Genomic DNA, 22,179 nt, shown 5'->3' on the forward strand with positions numbered 1-22,179 from the left:
CTCCTTTTTACACTAGGAGAGGCTGGTGTTCTCTTTGACCCACCACGGCTGCTGGAAATTTAAACAGAAAGGAATTTCACACAAATGTTTACAGTCATTATCTCTTTGAAGTACAGGTGATTTTAATTGCTTATTTATACATGTTTGCTGTTCCCAAGATTTTCTATAATTAACATGATTACTTTCATCATCAGAATTGTTGTGACAGCACACAGGGAGCTTCTGACCATGGCCATCTTAGAGAAGAGGACCTTGTAAATTACCAGCGTTTATAGAGGGGTCTCATTATAGGACATCTGCCAATATCAATCTCTAGGCTTTTTCAATAACATATTTCTAGGGTATCCCAAATTTCTAAGCCCAAAATCAAAACTCTCTAAAACTGGCTCTGCCTTTGTCATCTTTTTTATTTATTTATTCATTTTAGAGAGGAGAGGGAGAGAGAGAGAGAGAGAAGGGGGGAGGAGCTGGAAGCATCAACTCCCATATGTGCCTTGACCAGGCAAGCCCAGGGTTTTGAACCGGCGACCTCAGCATTTCCAGGTTGACGCTTTATCCACTGCGCCACCACAGGTCAGGCCAGCCCTTGTCATCTTAAGTGCACCTGTGTGCTGTGAGTAAGCTGAGCCCTATCAGACCTTTAGTTGTTTTTTTTGTTTGTTTTTGTTTTTTGTATTTTTCTGAAATTGGAAACCGGGAGGCAGTCAGACAGACTCCTGCATGTGCCCAACTGGGATCCACCTGGCATGCCCACCAGGGGGCGATGCTCCGCCCATCTGGGGCGTCGCTCCGCTGCAACTAGAGCCACTCTAGCGCCTGAGGCAGAGGCCAAGGAGCCATCCTCAGCGCCCGGGCCAACTTTGCTCCAATGGAGCCTTGGCTGCAGGAGGGGAAGAGAGAGACAGAGAGGAAGGAGAAGGGGAGGGGTGGAGAAGCAGATGGGCGCTTCTCCTGTGTGCCCTGGCCGGGAATCGAACCTGGGACTCCTGCACGCCAGGCCGATGCTCTACCACTGAGCCAACCGGCCAGGGCCAAGCATGCAGGATTCTTAAAAAGGAGGTTTAGAGTCTTATAAATAAGAATTGATAGAGAGATTATGAATGAAAGGTCAGATGTCACTTCAATACTACTTCTCACAAGGCCTTGCTCAAACGCCACCTTGTAAAGTCCTCCCTGGTCTCTCCTGTGAGACGTTGGCACAGCTCTTTCATAGAATGTGTGCCCTGTATTGAAATGGCTGATGTACAAGTTGTCTCCCACTTAGGCCTGGGAGTTCCTGAGTCAGGACAAGGCTGTGAAGTCAGAAAGCCAGGCTGGGAATCTGGATTCTACCACCTTCCAGCAAAGGGACCCTGGAGGACTGCACGCTTGGATGTGGAGAGCCTCCTTCCTTCTCTCCTGGAGAAGGGAGACCGTGATTCATTCATACTACCTTCTGCAGGACTTGACATACAGGAGGCACATAATAAACATCTGCTGAATACACAAATACGGAAACAACTGCTTTCACTAAATGGTACTTTAGCAATCTCTGTAGGCATCTCCCTAGAGTTGTCATCCCCAACACAGAAAGAGGCTTTGCATAAAGGAAGACAATTGTAATTATTATTGAAGGTAGCCTGTAATACATAATTAAATTGAGCCCGAAGATGATACAATGAAAAGGCCCTATGCCTTCAAGATCTGGTTTTCATTTTCTACGAGATGGTTGAAAAACAGTAATTTCCACTCCTCACATTTTCCATTAGAAAGACTGAATGTCTCAATTAAATGAACATCAAATAGAACAGCCAATTTATAGACTTTTCTTGTCTCTTATTCATGCATTGCGGTGCCTTCCAGAGCTTGAGAAATGCCACTGGATCTCTCAGCTGCCTGATAGGAATCTGTGATTATCCCATCAGATCACTGCTGCTTCTGCCTCTGCAGGTAGAACTGGAGCTGCCCATTCTCAGACCTTCAACACCTTTGCCCTGTGGCCCTCTTTGTGCAGCCATTTCTCTTCCTGCAGCAGAGCAGCTAAGAGCCAGGGGCCAGCGCTGCCCAGCAAGGGGGAGGAGGACAGTTCTGTGTGCTCTCTGGATTCCAAGTGGCTGCTACAGATCCTGGTCCTGTGATAGGGTGACTTCTGGACAACAGTTTAGGTAAGTCTGTGGTGGCTTTACTGAAAGTACTGGCAAACACCCTTCCTCTAACCGAGAGGCGTGAAGGACAGTGTTGGTGTGGGGAGGTCCTTGGAGCCAGATGATCGAGGCTGTGGATCCCGGCTCTGAACTTGCCAGCAATGCGACTCTAGAGGACGGGCTCTCTGTTCTGTTCTCCTGCTAACCATCAGCTCCCACCACAAATGATGTTATCTCAGGCAGGTTTTATAACCTAACCTCTGGGAGCCTCTAGTTGTCCTCTATAAAACGAGGATAATAATACCTGTCTTAGACAGAGACTATTGAGATCAAACAAGGTAACATATTTAAAATAAAATGCAAATGCTTACCAGGGCCCTGCAGGGCCCAGTGGGACTAGACTCTCACCTCCCCACCCCCCACCAGGGAAGGGATTTTGTGTGGTCGCTAATGTATCCCCAGAACTTAGAAAAGTGTCTGGCAGGTGCTCAATAATGTAAATAAATGAATCAATGTTGGTTGGAAGACATGTTCCTTCCTGCTTCTCTTTACAATTCCATTTTGAACCCTGCTCTTCCACACCTCCTGCATTCCATTGCATCTGCTTCTGTTCTGCAAACATGCCAAGCTCAAACCAGGCTTGGGGTGCTCTCACACATTATCTGCTTGCTGGGAGTGCTCTTACCTCCAATCTTGGTATGGCTGGTCCCTTTCATTATGTATGTATGTATGTATGTATGTATGTATTTATTTATTTATTTTGCATGAGAGACAGAGAGAGAGCCAGAGAGAAGGACAGATAGGGACAGACAGACAGGAAGGCAGAGAGATGAGAAGCATCAATTTTTCATTGCAGCACCTTAGTTGTTCATTGATTGCTTTCTTATATGTGCTTTGACCAGGGGCAGGGGACACAGCAGAGCAAGTGACCCCTTGCTCAGTCCAGGGACCTTGGGCTCAAGCTAACAACCTTGGGCTTCAAGCCAGTGACCTTTGGGCTCAAGCCAGTGACCATGGGGTCATGTCTATGATCCCACCCTCAATCCAGCAACCCTGCACTCAAGCTGGTGGGCCCCCCCTCAAGCTGGTGAGCCCATGCTCAGGCTGGATGAGCCTGCACTCAAGCTGGCGACCTTGGGGTTTTGAACCTGGGTCCTCTACATCCCAGTCCGTCATTCCATCCACTCCACCACGGCCTGATGAGGCTGGTTCCTTTCATTATTCATGCTTTAGTTCAACTGTTAACACTTCAGGCCTTCCAGGTCACCCTTTCTGAAATAGATAGGTCCTGCTATCTCTATCACACATTTTATTTTATTGTCTTCATTATACTTATTATATTGTTCATGTCTTATGTGTTGTCTGTCTCTTCCTACTAGAATATAAGCTCCATGAGAAGAGGGACCTTATCTGCATTCTCAGTGCCTCGGTGAGTATCCAGCATATAAAAGTTACTCAATATATTTTTCCTGGATAAAGAAATGAATGAATGAATGAATAGCAGATGTTGTTTTTTTCAAGATCTAGATTGAGAATAACAAAGAACTCCACACTTTTAACTCCGAACTTCCATATGAGGAAGGGAATAGAGTATCATTTTGGTACCAAGAACCATACTTATAACCATCTTTGAGGTAGGCATTATTATTGTCATTTTACAATTGGTGAAGCTGAGGCTCAGAAACGAGAGGTAACTAACTTAAGATCACACAGCTAGCAGAAGAATATAGATTCAAAGTAAGGCTGAGTTCTTTCATCAGGCTTCCCATAAAAATGATGCTGTTTCAAATCAAAACCTTTGTGTTTATCACTATGTTAAAGAAAATACTGTGCTTGGAAATCTCAGTCAAGGTGATTGACAGCTTTCTCTTCCAGATGCTTTGCTTTGATACCACAGTAACTGACTCTTCAGTGATACCAGCCCCCACTCGGGTATATGATGGGGGTGGCCAGATGATTGGCTTTTCATTATTTCCTTCCACTGACTCTTTTTCACTCCATTTTCCCAAAGTATCTTTGGAGCTCAGGGAAAGAAAACACATAAAAAATTGATACAGTTGCTGTGAACTTGGCTCTCAGAAGAGGACCACTAAAGGGTATCTTCACACACACTGCAAGGCTTTCTTCTTCACACTCAATACTTAATATCTCAAGCCTCTTAACTCTGCACAGCTGTGGAGAAAAATGCCAAATTGCCTCTCTGATACTAACTTCTGATGATTGGGACTTTTTGGTTGGAAAATAGGATTTGATTTTAAAGAGTTTCATCTATGATTGTCTCAAACACCACCATCATCAACAAGAATAGCCCATGCACACAATTAGTTCCCTTTGTGTCAGGTCACTATAATAGATGGTGTCACTACATTGTCAGTTCCTCCAAAACTGTATCAGAACCAGGATAGTTTTTGGCTTCTGCAATAGGAACTAATACTTCTTGCCCATTTCCCATAGAATTAAGTCTCAAAAATGAATTCTAGCCTTCAAGATTTCTAAGGTCTGGCTCACTCTACACTATAGGTCTTATTTCTCACTGGTGATGTACTTGAGACAGTGACTCTAGTAGAAAGTGCATCTGGTGGAAAGGATTCAGGTAGATTTGGATTGAATCCTGGCTCTGGCACTTATGTATACAATGTTACAGAGCCAGGAGGTGTCTGTGCTGGTTATTCTCTGTTCTCTCCTCAGATCCATTCTGTGTCTTTCACTATGCCCAGAAGAGCTGACCCTCACAGACTACATCACTGGGGTCATCTTGCTGGCTTGCTTCTGGTTGGATTCAGTCAATGGTAGTCACTGGTACAAGAGATTGGAGACCGAGAGATGTTTTTCTTTCTCCCATCTCCTTCAGTATCATATTTCTAATTGTGGCTGCATCTGTCCGTAATCTTCGCTTCTCTCAGATGGCTTTTCCTTCATAGTTACAGCTCCCACTGAGATTCAGTAACAATATCCTATTCCTTTCCTGCTTTGCCCTTCAGCCTGATGGTTGATCATGGTTGTTCACTATGTTCAGTGCCTGGGTGCCTCATCATCTTTTCTTGGTTCCCTTTTTCCTGCCTATTCCTCTATAGCATTTCTTTATCTAAAAGAAATTTTTGTTGGGTATAAATTCTGGGTTGACAGGTTTGTTTGTTTTTTAAGTTCAATACTTCTGTCTTCTAGTTTGCATGATTTCTAATGAGAAGTTTGCTGTAATTCTTTGTTCTGTGTGAAATGCCTTTTTTCCTTCCTGGCTGACCTCATGATTTTCTATTTTTTCTTTTGTATGCAGCAGTTTGATTATATTCCTAGGTATGTGTGTGTGTGTGTGTGTGTGTGTGTGTGTGTGTGTGTGTGTCTGTGTGTTTATTTCTGAGCTTTTTGGGATCTGTGGTTTGGTGTTTGTCATTACTTATGGCTAATTCTCAACCATCAAGTCCTTAAATATTTCTTCCGCCTATTCTTTCTCTCTTCTCCTATAATTCCAACTACATGTGTAGTAGATGAGCTGATATTGTCCCCAAGCTCTTGGATACCAAGTTCTAAATTTTTTCTACTTGTTTTATTCTTTGTGTTTCAGTCTTACTAATTTCTTTCTTTTCATTTGTTTGTTTGCTTTTGAAGGCTTGTACTTTTATTTTCATAATTTGGTTGCTGTTCCACAATTTCATTTCAACTTGGTAGTGTGCATTTCTTTTTCAGTGTTAGACAAAATGTCTGTCTCAAGGGTTTTTTTTTCTTTTTTTTTTTTTTTTTTTTTGTATTTTTCTGAAGCTGGAAACGGGGAGAGACAGTCAGACAGACTCCCGCATGTGCCCGACCGGGATCCACCCAGCACGCCCACCAGGGGCGACGCTGTGCCCACCAGGGGGCAATGCTCTGCCCCTCTGGGGCGTTGCTCTGCCGCGACCAGAGCCACTCTAGCGCCTGGGGCAGAGGCCAAGGAGCCATCCCCAGTGCCCGGGCCATCTTTGCTCCAATGGAGCCTTGGCTGCGGGAGGGGAAGAGAGAGACAGAGCGGAAGGGGGGGGTGGAGAAGCAAATGGGCGCTTCTCCTATGTGCCCTGGCCGGGAATCGAACCCGGGTCCCCCGCATGCCAGGCCGACGCTCTACCGCTGAACCAACTGGCCAGGGCCTGTCTCAAGGTTTTTTGTAGGAGATTTAATGATTTGTCATTTTGCTATTACAACAGTAGCTATAATTTCAGTTTATTTTGAAAACAAGAATGACGTCAGAGAAATGGCGCCATGAGGAGCACTACCGATAAATCTCCCCAAAATTTCAACAAGTTCTTCAACCAGAGACAGAAAAATCTATTCTTGGAGCGTCTGGAAGTCTCATACACTGAAAACGAAGGTATAATTGAGGGAAAAATTGGGTAAATATATAATCAACCCTGTAGGAAATAAGATGGAGAAAGGAACACTCCGCCTTCCTCACTAACCTGAGCAAGGGCTGCTTTCACTTGGAACTGAGAGAGAGTGGGGGCTAAGGGTGTGGAGGGAGCCAGGCTGCAGCACAGACGTCCAAGCCAAGGAAAGAGTGTGCCTGTGGCAACTCAGCCAACTGAGCTAACGCCCGCACCGGACCCCAGCAAAGACGATTGAGCAGAAGCCACCATTAGCCCCGATATCCTGGTCGGTGAGCACGAATAGTGTGCGAGAGGTTCCCCCCAGCACCTCGGGAGTGGGTGCCCGTGTTCCCGGACATATGGGCAGGGTCATAGACCTTTGCGTGGGCTGTGACCAGAGTCGCGGTGTGGTCCCTGCACCCTGAACAGCGGCGTGCGCGGGGAGTGCGAAAGCGAACTTCCCTACGCCCGAACTTCTCAGGGCGGGAGGGGTGCCTCACCCAGCCATTCAAGCTAACATCCCCAAGAAGAAAAAAATATAAAAGCATTAGGGGGAGGGGAACACAAGCAGCTTGCAGTCTGTCTCTGGAGCAGATCTGCGGATCCAATCACTGAAATTAGCTTAACCCACAGTCTGCTCACCTCCCAACTGACCTACATGGCTCTAACTGACAAGATCTCCCTCAGTTCAGCAATCTAAGACAAGAGGCATGATATGTTTGAGTGCCTCTTGCTATACACATAGGGGTAGGGGCAACTTCTGATTGGCAGAGCTTTCATACTCAGGGCTATACGTTAAAAAGAGGGAATTGGCAGCTTTTAAGACCTCCTGTTCTGCAGGCTGCGACTAGGGCATCTTCTTCCCAGCCAAAACATATTACAAAGTGCAAAAAGCCTGAGAAGAATGGTCCCACAGAGTGCTGAGGCATACTGGACATGCCTGGAGGCTTATAGAAAGGCACCTTGAGAGCAATTGGCTCCCAGCCCCACCTGATTATGCTGGCGGCTCTGAATGAGAGAACCTTACCCAGAGCTCTGCGCAGAGTGGGGATAGAGTGGGGATTTGCCAGCTCTTTGAGCCTCTTACTCTCCAGGCAGAGGCAGTGGCAACCTCATAGCTGGATCATCAGGCTGCTAATTCAGGAAGGAGAGACTAGGAGAGAGGCTCCAGGAAAATGGACTCTCTCATTGTCGGAGCCTGCAAACGCTAACAAGCCTTGACTACCAACGAGACTGAAGGCTAATATATGACATCGCCATAGAGACTTATCAACTGCAAATCTCTACCTAAGCATGCCACAGGGGCAGAGCCTGGGGTAAAGAGTCACCGACCAGGAAGAGGGAGAGGAAAGAAAAAGCAAAAAGATAACCTCTCAAAATCAAGAAAAATCCACAGACTTTATAACTTTTTCCATATTTTTTTTGTTTCTTTCATCTTCTTGTCTTTATTATTATTTTTTCTCTTCTACCTTGGTTCATTTATTCTCTGCCCATCTTATTCTTTCCCCTTCTTGAACTACACTGCCCATAAGTGTTACATCACCCATTTTCTTTCTTTTCTTCTTCCTTTCTCTCTATGAGGGTTACACTCCAAAACCCTTAACTCTCTCCCTCTCTCTCTTTTTGTTCTTATTTCTTCTTTTCCTTTTTCCCTTTTTCTTTTTTCTCCCTTTCTATTAGTTTCTTCTTTTCTCCTTTACTTTTCCTCTCATTCAATCCTCAATCACGAACAAATTATTTTATTTGGGACTCAAATTTTTTTTCTTTGTGGCATTTTGGGTGCTTTTGACTTCACTTTTTAACTCATTAGCATTCCTCCCAACCGCGGCTCTCCATTCTATCTAGTTTTTGCTCCACTTAATACAATAGTAATGTTTTTTCCCTTTTCCCTGTTTCCCTCTTATCCCTCTCATTATATCTCTTAGTCAACCATCACTTACAAGCAAATCATTTTATTCTTGACCCAAATATTTTCCTTTTTTGCATTTTGTGTGTCCCTACCTCCTTTTTTTGCCCTTTTATCACTTCTTCCCAACTCAGGCCCTCCATTATAGGTAGTTTTTGTTCCATTTAGCACAATATAATTCACAGTTCATCACAATATTTTTTCAAGGAAGAGGGGAGAGGAGAAGAAAAAAAAAGAGGAAAATAATAAATTTTCTTTTTTTTCTTTCCATTTTTCTTCTTTTCTTACTTTTTATTCTTTATTAATTCTCATTAGTGCTATCAACAAAACCACCCTCAGATGCCATTAAGAAAAAGGAAATCGAATATCATGGATACAAAAGACAGAGATGTAGCACAGATAGATGAGGAAAAATCTATGGAGAAAAAATTTAATATATTGGAAACCTTGGAGCTAAATGACAGAGAATTTAAAATAGAAATCCTAAAAATACTCAGAGATATACAAGAAAACACAGGCAATTTAGGGAGCTCAGAAAACAACTCAATGAACACAAAGAATATATTACCAAGGAAATTGAAACTATAAAAACAAATCAAACAGAGATGAAAACTCAATTCATGAACTGAAAAACGAGGTAACAAGCTTAGCTAATAGAACAGGCCAGATAGAAGGTAGGATTAGTGACATAGAAGACAAGCAACTTGAGGCACAACAGAGAGAAGAAGAGAAAGACTCATAAATTTAAAAAAATGAGAAAGCCCTACAGGAACTGTCTGATTCCATCAAAAAGACTAACATAAGAATAATAGGTATATCAGAGGGAGAAGAGAGAGAAAATGGAATGGAGAACATATTCAAACAAATAATAGACGAGAACTTCCCAAGCCTGTGGAAAGAACTAAAGCCTCAAATTCAAGAAGCAAACAGAACTCCGAGTTTTCTTAACCCTAACAAACCTACTCCAAGGCACATCATAATGAAATTGGCAAAAACCAACGACAAAGAAAAAATTCTCAAGGCAGCCAGGGAAAAGAAGAATACAACATATAAAGGAAGGCCTATTAGATTATCATTGGATTTCTCAGCAGAAACTCTACAAGCTAGAAGAGAGTGGACCCCAATATTTAAAGTCCTGAAAGAGAGGAACTTTCAGGCAAGAATACTATACCCATCAAAGCTATCCTTCAAATACGAAGGAGAAATAAAAACATTCACAGATACAGAAAAGATGAGGGTATTTATCACCAGAAAACCCCCACTCCAGGAAATACTAAAGGGGGTATTTAGAACAAGATACAAAGAACAAAACAAAACAAAACCACAAGTAAAAGCTCCACCTCTTGGAACACAATAAAACCAAATTTAATCTGTGACAACAAAACAAAAAGAAAGGGGGAGAGGATGGAGATTAACAGTAACAAAGGATGATGGAGTGCAGAAGCACTCATAAGATAGTGTACTACAATGAACATGGTAGGTATCCTTTTCATTACTTAATGGTAACTACCCTTGAAAAAACCACCACAGGAGCACATGACTTAAAAAAGGTAGCAACAGAGGAAAGAAGTATGGAATACAACCAAACAAAAACAAATGATAGAAAAAGAAAAGAGAAGAATCAAACAAGATACAAAACTAACAGAAAGTAATTATAAAATGGCAATAGGAAACCCACAGTGTCAATAATTACACTAAATGTAAACAGATTAAACTGACCAATAAAAAGACACAGAGTAGCAGAATGGATTAAAAGAGAAAATCCAACTGTATGCTGCCTACAAGAAACACATCTAAGCAACAAGGATAAAAACAAATTCAAAGTGAAAGGCTGAAAAACAATATTCCAAGCAAATAACATCCAAAAAAAGCAGGCATAGCAATCCTCATATCTAATAATGCTGACTACAAGACAGCAAAAGTACTCAGAGACAAAAATGGTCATTTCATAATGATTAAGGGGACACTGAATCAAGAAGACATAACAATTCTTAATATATATGCACCAAACCAAGGAGCACCAAAATATATAAGACAGCTACTTATTGACCTAAAAACAAAAACTGACAAAAATACAATCATACTTGGAGACCTCAGTACACCGCTGACAGCTCTAGATCGTTCATCCAAACAGAAAATCAATAAAGATATATGGCCTTAAACGAAACACTAGAGCACCTGGATATGATAGACACCTATAGGACATTTCATCCCAAAGTGACAGAGTATACAATTTTCTCTAGTGTACATGGAACATTCTCAATAATTGACCATATGTTGGGCCACAAAAATAACATCAGCAAATTCAGAAAAATCGAAGTTGTACCAAGCATATTTTCTGATCATAAAGTCTTGTAACTAGAATTCAACTGCAAAAAAGAGGAAAAAAACCCCACAAAAATGTGGAAACTAAACAACATACTTTTAAAAAATGAATGGGTCAAAGAAGAAATAAGTGCAGAGATCAAAAGATATATACAGACAAATGAAAATGACAATACGAAATATCAGAATCTCTGGGATGCAGCAAAAACAGTGATAAGAGGGAAGTTCATATCACTTCAGGCCTATATGAGCAAACAAGAGAGAGCCCAAGTAAACCACTTAACTTCACACCTTAAGGAACTAGAAAAAGAAGAACAAAGACAACCCAATACAAGCTGAAGAAATGAAATAATAAAAATTAGAGCAGAAATAAATGAAATAGAGAACAGAAAAACTATAGAAAAAATTAATAAAACAAGGAGCTGGTTCTTTGAAAAGATCAACAAAATTGACAAACCCCTGGCAAAACTCACCAAGGAAAAAAGAGAAAGGACTCATATAAACAAAATCCAAAATGAAAGAGGAGAAATCACGACAGACATCATAGATATACAAAGAATTATTGTAGAATACTATAAAAACTATATGCCACCAAATTCAACAATCTAGAAGAAATGGATAAATTCCTAAAAGAATACAACCTTCCCAGACTGAGTCATGAAGAAGTAGAAAGCCTAAACAGATCAATTAGCAGGGAGGAAATAGAAAAAACTATTAAAAACCTCCCCAAAATAAAAGTCCAGGCCCAGATGGTTATACTAGTGAATTCTATCAAAAATTCAAAGAAGACTTAGTTCCTATTCTACTCAAAGTCTTCCAAAAAATTGAAGAAGAAGCAGTACTACCAAACACATTTTATGAGGCCAGCATAACCCTCATACTGAAACCTGTCAAGGATGACACAAAAAAAGAAAACTACAGACCAATATCTCTAATGAATACAGATGCTAAAATACTAAACAAAATATTAGCAAATTGAATACAACAACATATTAAAAAAATAATACATCATGATCAAGTGGGATTCATCCCAGAATCTCAAGGATGGTTCTATATACGTAAAACAGTTAACATAATACACCATATCAACAAAACAAAGAATAAAAAACACATGATCTTATCAATAGATGCAGAAAAAGCATTTGATAAAATACAACACAACTTTATGTTTAAGACACTCAAAAAAATGGGTATAGAAGGAAAATATCTCAACATGATAAGGCCATATTTGATAAACCATCAGCTAACATATTAAATGGCATAAAACTGAGGATTTCCCCCTTAAATCAGGAACAAGATAGGGTTGTCCACTCTTATTTAACGTGATGCTAGAAGTTCTAGCCAGAGCAATCAGACAAGATAAAGAAATAAATGGCATCTATATTGGAAAAGAAGAAGTAAAGGTATCACTTTTTGCAGATGATATGATCCTGTACATCAAAAAGCCCAAAGAATCCACAAATAGATTACTAGAAACAATAAACCAATACAGTAAGGTCGCAGGATTCAAAATTAATATACAAAAGTCCATAGCCTTTCTATATGCCAACAATAAAACATTAGAAACCGAACTCAAAAAAATAATCCCCTTCATGATTGCAACAACAACAAAAAAATACCTAGGAATAAACATAACAAAGAATGTAAAGAACCTATATAACAAAAACTACAAAGCATTGTTAAGGGAAATCGAAGAAGATACAATGAGATGGAAAAATATTCCTTATTCTTGGATAGGAAGAATAAATATAATCAAAATGGCCATATTACCCAAAGCAATATACAAATTTAATGGAATTTCCATCAAAATTCCAATGACATTTTTTACAGAAATGGAACAAAATAATCACCAGATTTTTTTTTTTTCTGTATTTTTCTGAAGCCGGAAACGGGGAGAGACAGTCAGAGAGACTTCCGCATGCGCCCGACCGGGATCCACCTGGCACGCCCACCAGGGGGCGACGCTCTGCCCACCAGGGGGCGATGCTCTGCCCCTCCGGGGCGGTCGCTCTGTTGCGACCAGAGCCACTCCAGCGCCTGGGGCAGAGGCCAAGGAGCCATCCCCAGCGCCCGGGCCATCTTTGCTCCAATGGAGCCTCACTGCGGGAGGGGAAGAGAGAGACAGAGAGGAAGGAGAGGGCAGGGGTGGAGAAGCAGATGGGCGCTCCTCCTGTGTGCCCTGGCCTGGAATCGAACCCGGGACTTCTGCACGCCAGGCCAACGCTCTACCACTGAGCCAACCGGCCAGGGCCAAAAATCACCAGATTTATATGAAACTATAAAAAATCCTGAATAGCCAAAGCAATCCTAAAGTAAAAGAATGAAGCTGGGGGCATTACAATACCTGACTTCAAACTATATTATAGAGCCACGACAATCAAAACAGCATGATATTGGCAGAAAAATAGACACTCAGACCAATGGAACAGAATAGAAAGTCCAGAAATAAAATCACATATATGTAGTCAAATAATTTTCAATAAAGGGGCCAACAACACATAATGGAGAAAAGAAAGCCTCTTCAACAAATGGTGCTGGGAAAACTGGAAAGCCACATGCAAAAGAATGAAACTCGACTAGTTTGTCCCCTTGTACTAAAATTAATTCAAAATGGATCAAAGATCTAAACATAAGACCTGAAACAATTAAGTACATAGAAGAAGACATAGGTACTAAACTCATGGACCTTGGTTTTAAAGAGCATTTTATGAATTTGACTCCAAAGGCAAGAGAAGTGAAGGCAAAGATAAATGAATGGGACTACATCAGACTAAGAAGTTTTTGCTCAGCAAGAGAAACTGACAACAACATAAACAGACAGCCAACTAAATGGGAGATGATATTTTCAAACAACAGCTCAGATAAGGACCTAATATCCAAAATATACAAAGAACTTATAAAACTCAACAACAAACAAACAAGCAATCCAATAAAAAAATGGGAAGAGGACATGAACAGACACTTCTCCCAGGAAGAAATACAAATGGCCAACAGATATATGAAGAGATGCTCATCTTCATTAGTTATTAGAGAAATGCAAATCAAAACTACAATGAGATACCACCTCACACCTGTTAGATTAGCTATTATCAACAAGACAGGTAATAGCAAATGTTGGAGAGGCTGCGGAGAAAAAGGAACCCTCATTCACTGTTGGTGGGAATGTTAAGTCATACAACCATTATGGAAGAAAGTATGGTGGTTCCTTAAAAAACTGAAAATAGAACTACCTTATGACCCAGCAATCCCTCTACTGGGTATATACCCCCAAAACTCAGAAACATTGACACGTAAAGACACATGTAGCCCCATGTTCATTGCAGCATTGTTCACAGTGGCCAGGACATGGAAACAACCAAAAAGCCCTTCAATAGATGACTGGATAAAGAAGATGTGGCACATATACACTATGGAATACTACTCAGCTATAAGAAATGATGACATTGGATCATTTACAACAAAATGGTTGGATCTTGATAACATTATACGGAGTAAAATAAGTAAATCAGAAAAAAACCAAGAACTGCATGATTCCATACATAGGTGAGACATAAAAACAAGACTAAAAGACATGGACAAGAGTATGATGGTTACGAGGTAGGGGAGGGCAGAGGAGGGAGAAGGGAAGGGGGAGGGGGAGGGACACAAAGAAAACTAGATAGAAGGTGACAGAGATCAATCTGACTTTGGGTGATGGGTATGTAGCATAACTGAATGACAAGATAACCTGGACATTTTTTCTTTGAACATTAAAATTAATAAAAATTTATATAAACAAAAAGAAAACAAGTCTAGAGTTTACTTGAATTATACTTATAATTTTGAACATTGTTTATATGTGATGTATATCTCAATAAAGCTGTTATATAACAAAACAAAATAAGTGCTGTATGTAGTTGATCTTGACCACTTGGAGCTTATATCACTGCAAGCAGATATCCAAAAAGAAGCCATCATTCAAATGACTTGAATTATATATATATATATATATATATATATATATATATATATATATATTCATATAAATATGAATTAAAAATATTTCTGTTAGATCTGAAGTTAACCTAAAGCAGTCTTTTTGATAGCTAGTGCAATTTGTTCACTCTTTTGTTTGACATCAGAATTATTGTTTGAGAAATTCGGTATTTCTAGTGACCCATCTTTCCTCACCTGTGTCAGGTCTACTGCTAAGCCCATCACAGGCATTCTTCATCTCTGTAACTATGTTTGTTTCTAGCACTTCCATTTTATCTCTTAGAGTTTCCATTTCTCTGCTGAATTTTTCCATCTGATCTTGTATGTTTTTCATCTTTTCCAGTACAGCCTTTAATATAATTATAGTTCTTTCAAAATTCCTGAAAGAGAGTTTTAACCTCTGTATTATATCTGAATGTGGTTCTGATGATTCCTTTGTCTTCTGGGAGTGTGTTGCTTTTTTCTCCCAATTTTGCATGTTCAGTTGAAAGTGTTACATCTTGTACAGTGCAGTAGACACTGAGGTAACAGGTTGTATGCCTGAAGATGCATATGAGTTTCCTTCTGCTAAGATTTTAGTGAGGGTGTATGAGTCACTTTAGATAGAATTTGGACTGACTTGGAAGTTTATTGTTTCTATAGCTAACCTTAGTGCATTACAGGCTTTAAATTCTTTTAACTATGTTGTGTTTACTGTGCAAAAAATTATTTTTCTTCAACGTTGACTTCATCCTCAGCTTTAGGTTTCCTTTTTGCACTGCCCCTTAGAGGGTGTCTCTTGTCCCTTTCTTTCTTTTTTTTTAATTTATATTTTATTTATTGATTTTTTAGAGAGAGAGGAGTGAGAGAGAGAGAGACAGAGAGAGAGCAGGGGGAAGAGCAGGAAGCTTCAACTCCCATATGTGCCTTGACCGGGCAAGCCCAAGGTTTCGAACCGGCGACCTCAGTGTTTCAGGTCGACATTTTATTCCACTGCGCCACCACAGGTCAGGCCTCTTGTCCCTTTCTTATCTTTCCTAGTTCTGTTTTGCTTTTCACTGTTGTGTTTAGCCCTTTAGCTAGTGGTAGGGGTTGGTGAGCCTGAGAGAGCTCTCAATTGCTCTGATTAAGTCTCATTCTTCTGAGGACTCATGTGTCCTTGATTCTCAGGAGTGCGGCCTCTTCAGTGCTCCTGCCCCTTTTCAGGCTATAATTCTGGGTCCATTACAGATTACTCCCCTCCCAGAAGAAGTTTTAAAAAATGTTTTCTTCTCTCATTCAGCTATAGAAGGTTTCCACCAGTACTTAAGTAGGATAGTGTTGCCCTTCTCTCCCCAGATGAAGGCTTTTGGTCCACATGGGAATAAGGTGAGAAGAGTCTGTCTGGAGCAGGCAGGTACTTATGCCCTCTCCCAGCAACAGCTGTACCTCCCCCCTCCCCCAGGCATACAAGGGACACTTTCAGAAATCTTTTTGTACTCTCTTTTGAGAATACCTGGTGAGGTTTGAGGAGAATAGTTCTGAAGAGAATGTGGACTCTCCTAATTTCTGCAGCCTCCAAGGGCTTCATACTCTCTTGCCAATGTGTACTTAGCCTTTGTATATTCACCAACAGCCTAGCTGAACTCTTGTTACTGGTAACGAGTGGCATTTACCCAAGTAAGTTAGTGCTCACATCTTGTCTTTCTCTTCAGGAGTCTGTCTCCTGTTGGATTTGGTCAGTTTATTGCCTTGTGACCTCAGAGAAGGAGTTCAAGAAAAACTTACGAATTTATCCTTTGTCTGGCTTATTTTCTTTGTAAGGTTGGGAACAATGCTCTTTCTAGCTCTTATATCCTCAGCAAAACCCAAAAGCCAAGGCTCTTCATCTGAACCTTTTGAGTTGAATTCTATACCCTGCTGGGAGCAATGATAGTACTGAAGCTGGGATTCGAATCTAGTATCCTTCTAACCACAGCCTAGTCTTTCTTCCCTCCATCTCCTTTCCCTCCTGAATTTGTATTTCATTCATAAGATATTTATTGAGCACCTACTAGGTGGCAAGCTCTAAGCTTGCTACAGAGATAAATCAGTCTGGGAGAGTCTCACAATAGTTAATGTGAGAATAACTATGACAGGGGCTCTCATGAGAGGCCAGAGCCACTTCTCCCTATGGAACTTGGAGAAACTGATTGCTCATGCCTACTCCGCAAGCCTATTTTGGAACCTGCCTCACACTCATCAGGCCATTGTCTTAGCTATCGAATGCCATCTGCCCAGGAGCTCAAGTCTGAAGTTAATGAGGCCACACATTGGAGATGAAGGTTGCATTATAGATTCCTTTGAAGTTTTCTACTAGCAGATCCATAGGTTGAGGGAAGGAAACTAACCTTGATTTCCCAGAATTGTGAACTTAAAAAAAGAAATTTCCTTTTTGTTTTTGAGAAGTGAAGGACAGAGTAAAGGAGAGATGAGAAGCATTAACTCGTAGTTGTGGCACTTTAGTTGTTCATTGATTGCTTCACATATGTGCCTTGACTGGGGGGCTCCAGTTGAGCCAGTTACCCCTTACTCAAGCCAGCAACCTTAGGCTTAAGCCAGTGACCATGGGGTCATGTTGATGATTCCATGCTCAAGCTGGTGACCCCACGCTCAAGCTGGCAACCTTGGGTTATTGAACTTGGAACCTTAGCATCCCAGGTTGATGCTCTATCCACTGTGCCACCACCAGTCAGGTTGTGAACTCTTTAAGTAAACTTGCTCTGTAGTGTGTGATGTTTATGTTACATGTATTATTTAATCTGTTGAGAGAATCAATAAAGCCAACTTGAAACTTGTTTCAGTAATAGCCCATGTCATAGGCAAGCCTGTACTGATTTTTTTTTAATATTAGAGCAGTTGAGTTGGAATCCACTAAGTTGCCTCATGGAGTCAAAAGTAGAAAATTTACTAAAACAATGGTGCATTGGAAAAATCTGTCCAAATTTATGTTAAGAAACATAGTAATGATAATAATATCGCACATCTTTACTTCTTTAGGAGCTTCATAGTTTGCAAAGTACTTTTACTTTCAGTATTTATTTAATTTTTTGATCTGCATAATGACCCTGTGATAGGGTAAAGTAGGCGTTATTTCTGTCGGGTTGAGGCTTGTGTTTGGAAGCCAGCCAGCCTGCCCCTGAGTGACGTGGCTATCACCCAGTGAAAATTGCTATCTGGCACCCTCACTTGGTTCACAATCTGAGCTGAGCCATTTTCCCTTGACCCACTCTGCATGCCTTTCCCAGCCAAGTTTGGATATTTGCAGGGACCTGACCCTTTTCTAGTTCTGAAACCTGAGACTTGACACTTGATCTTGTTCTTCTGGTCTGACCTCAAATTCCCTACCTACTTCAATTACAACTTTTCTCTGCTCCTTTGATTAGTTTATTGGCAGCTACTCTCGGGTAATATCTTCCATGCTCAAACAACATTTCTGCAATTACTGGTACTGCCATTAATACTGCTTGAAATAATAATGATAATATTAATAAGGACAATGACTGCAATTATCATTTGAGTATTTATGATGAGTTAGACATTGAGTTTTCCATATTTTTATCTCTTTGAAATTTCGAACATCAGACTATTCCTATAAAACATTTACTATTTCTATCCCTGTCATACAGATAAATCACCAAGAACTAAAGGTGAACTCAGTCAGTATAGTTGAAAGAACAGACTGGTGTGTGCTCGTGGTGATTTTAGACGAGTTACCTAATCTCTCTGTACCTCAACCTGTTCATCTGTTAAAAAATGTGGATGATAATTTCTACTGTTTGAGGTTGTTGAGAAGACTAAATTGGGAAGAGTCTGGCACACAGTAGGATCTAAAAAAATTGAGTTTCTATTTTTTTTTTTTTTGGTGACAGAGTCAGACAGAGGAACAGATAGGGACAGATAGGAAGGGAGAGATGAGAAGCATCAATTCTTTGTTGTGGCACATTAGTTGTTCATTGATTGTTTTCTATTGTGCCTTGACTGGGGGGCTATAACAGACCAAGTGACTCCTTGTTCGAGTCAGTGACCTTGGGCTCAAGCTGGCGAGCCTTGCTTGAACCAGATGAGCCTGTGCTCAAGCTGGCGACCTCGGGGTCTCAAACCTGGGTCTTCCGCATCCCAGTCCGACGCTCTATTCACTGTGTCACCGCCTGGTCAGGTGAGGTTCTATTTTTATTTTAGGGCTTTTATCTTCCACTCCTGGGTAATGCTGTTTAGTGGATATTTTGAAATTCCAAATATGATTTTATAAAAAGTGAACTGTACTAACTTTTCCTTCTTAATAAAACATTAACTCTGGCTGTGTATTTCATCAGGAAAGCCAGGGATGGGGAAATGGAATCCTTTCTGGTAGAGTTGTAGGAAATGGTTTTAGATTTCAGGGTTGGTAGAGAGGAACGGTTGCAGTGATGTGTAAGCATTCAGTTTGGGATTAGAGAGTGACCTTGAGAACTAATTGAGTGCACTGACTTTCTCTGACAAAGAAACCACTGTTTTGGCTAAATAATATATAAAGAGATTTCCATCGGGCAGTGGGGGAAAATTGAATTATTTAGTGTATTTCCATTTCAATGAGTTAATCAAGATAATTGCTGTTTTCCTGGATCTTTGTCTTTTCTTTATAACTAGCAAGGTCTTGTTTGGAGAAAGGAGTTTAGCCAGTGAACTTTGTACAAATTGCTGTGACATGTTTTGATGCGAATTGTATTTAAAAGTCTATTACAGATCCTTTTTCTTGGGATTCTAGGACTGGGAGAAACTGATGCTTGATCAAGCTTAAGGAAACGTTACGGTTCAAAGATTCAAGTTCATTGGGGATTAACAAACAGCAGCGGAAAGCAGGGCGGAGCTGAAAGAGCATGAGCTCTGGCATCAGACAGACTTGGGCTGTGATCCCTGTTCGGCCCTGTTCTCACCGTATAACAGTGGACAAATGAGCCTCTCGGGGCCTCAGCTTCAATTTCTGTAAAGCAGATAATATCACCCATACCGTATTTCCCCATGTATAAGACGCACCTTAATTTTGGGGCCCAAAATTGAAAAAAAATGTATTAAATAAAGGTATTGAACTCAAGTTTTATTCATCATAAAATTCACTCCTGCGAAAAAGCTGGAAATGCAAGTAAAAAATCTACAACCACTGTATAAGACACACCCAGTTCTTAGACCCCAACATTTTTGGAAAAGGGTATGTCTTATACATGGGGAAATGTGATAAATGCAATATAATGGTTCCTAGCCCATATCCGATGCGCAGTAAGGCTAGTTCCTTCACCATCTCCTTCCTGCGTAATTATGTGATGGTCACGGGTTCCGCAGCCTCAGTTGTCTGGAACATGGCTAAGACCTCAAAATGAAGTTTAAAATCTAAATAGAAAAGGAGATATTACAAAGTCCATTGATTAAAATAGCTCGTAGAGGAACATCTCAGATATAGTTGAGTTTGAACAGAATTGGAATAAGCTGAACTCTGTTTCTCTGACCACACCACTGAACAAGCCGTATCCCGGGTGAAGAGAAGGAAAGTGAGCTGACTTGAGGGGGTCCTACTGTGGAAGCAAACAGTGACACAGTAGTGCTGCTCTGAGGGAGAAAGCAGTAAAACTATGCCAGTGAGACACGGGGCTAATAAAAGAAAGTTGAGCATCATTTTGGGCAGGGACTAAGGGTTCTGTAGCTTCACTGCCTCACTTCCTTGAAGCTATCTTCATATTACAGCATAATATGCAATTGTGGGTGTTTCTTATTAATGACCTTGAGTCATAGAAAAGAAGATTTCATTACGTCTGTATAATATGTTTGAGAAGGGAGGCATGTAAAGCACTTCGTAAATTCCATCCAAAAGGGTTAAAGTAAAGAAAAAAAATTTTTTTTTCTTTAACTTGAAGATGTGAGCTTCGGTTATGTGGACAGTTTGTTCACATGGAATTGTTCCTTTGCTCATTGCCATGTTTCTGGACCATGCTCATATGAAGATGCTAGCACTCTGTCAAGTACTTTTCATCTACATCACCTCCCTGTGGTATGTTTGAAAGGTATTCATTGTTTCCATTTTACAGATGTGGATACTGAGTCTCAAGAGATTAAGTCCATGGGAGAGCTGGGATTCAAGCCCAACTCCTGTGACTCCAAAGGTCATGTCTTTTCCACTACACTGTGTTCCTTCCTAGGACCAATAGTTTGGAATATGAACAAGCAGAACATATTATAGGTAACAGTTTGCATCGTAAATACTGAACTAAAATGAAATACCAAAAATTAACATTCCATCAATTCATCTTTAATCCTACATCTCACGAAACAAAACCATTAAATGGCCTTACTTGATACTTACTCGTAAAATGTTGTCCATCCATTTTCATTGCTTTTAGTTGCTAGAAGGCCGGAGTTGCCATGGTATGTCATCATGGCCAACTCATGTCCTTGTGTGGTCACACTCCTGAGTGCATTGTTGGTGCCCATAGTCACCCAGTACACCTGGCCATCTGGAACCACCAGCCAGAGGGGCATCCCAGTAGAGTCTCGGCGGACATTCACCATGTTGCCATTGTTGTCTGTGATGAGTGTGATGTCGCCGTCCCCAGTGTAGGTGAAGTTGTATAGGTAATCTCCTGTGGGCAGGCTTTGGGTGTATAGATGCTTGCCACTGGTATCAAACAGGTAGAGCTCCTGGTCAATTGGTGAGGACAGCTCATACATGTTCTGGGTGTTGAGGAAAGGCTTGTTCTTCCTGATAAACCGAATTCGGATATTCCCAAGGTCAGCCACGTAGAGTTCCCCATCAGCACATACAGCTAAGGACGATGGGGTATTCAGCTTTGCATCCTTGGCATAACCATCATCTCCAGAGAAGCAATCACAGTTGGCATCATTTTTACAGTCACAGCCACTGGGGGCCCCGGCAACTAGTGAAATCTCACCACTAGTGGTGACCTGCCTGATTCGGTTGATCTTCTTCTCATCGGTCTCGGCAATATACAGGACGCCATTGTGAGAGACAGCCAAGGCAGTGGCTGACTCCAGGGTTGCATGGATGGCCACCTTGCTCAGCAGGAAGTGGTCAATGCCGGGGACCTGGCAGTGCATGGGACGCCCAGCGACAATGCGCACCTGGTGGTTTTCAGAGATTTGCAGGACCACGTTGTTGTCAAGGACATAGAGGGAGTTGTCCATCGGGTTGATGGCTAAGTCTGTGGGCCACTCCAAGCGAACCTGATAAGGGAGACACCAACACTCAAATGCCTGGCAAGGTGCCCACCACTAATCATCCCAACATCCCATATAGTCCATAATAGTGTCCTAACTGCCTTCACAAGCAGTCCTGCCTGATCCTCACAGCAGCCTGTCATCAACAATGGGCATCAAGACCCTGATCAGACTGCAACCATCAGGGCTTCCACTGAGACAGGAGGGTCTCCATTAGATTGACAGAACATGAAGAACAAATAAAAAAATCAAAGAAACAAAAAAGTATGTAAGAGGCAGATTTTAGAGTCAGGCCTGGCTTTACACCCTAAGC

At 41.2% G+C, this 22,179-nt stretch overlaps 1 protein-coding gene across 2 annotated transcripts in view; it reads right to left on the minus strand.

Annotated features, from left to right (window-relative positions):
• The window catches only part of TENM4 (teneurin transmembrane protein 4), an 801,941-nt gene that overhangs the window by 29,984 nt on the left and 749,778 nt on the right, over positions 1-22,179 (minus strand). For both annotated transcript variants that reach the window (XM_066369554.1, XM_066369563.1), the window contains one exon: positions 20,995-21,872. In XM_066369554.1, coding sequence (XP_066225651.1) covers positions 20,995-21,872 — 878 coding nt within the window. The remainder of the gene's footprint in view (positions 1-20,994; positions 21,873-22,179) is intronic.

The sequence above is a fragment of the Saccopteryx leptura genome, chromosome 1 (genome assembly GCF_036850995.1).
Source record: "Saccopteryx leptura isolate mSacLep1 chromosome 1, mSacLep1_pri_phased_curated, whole genome shotgun sequence".
Taxonomy (NCBI): Eukaryota; Metazoa; Chordata; class Mammalia; order Chiroptera; family Emballonuridae; genus Saccopteryx; species Saccopteryx leptura.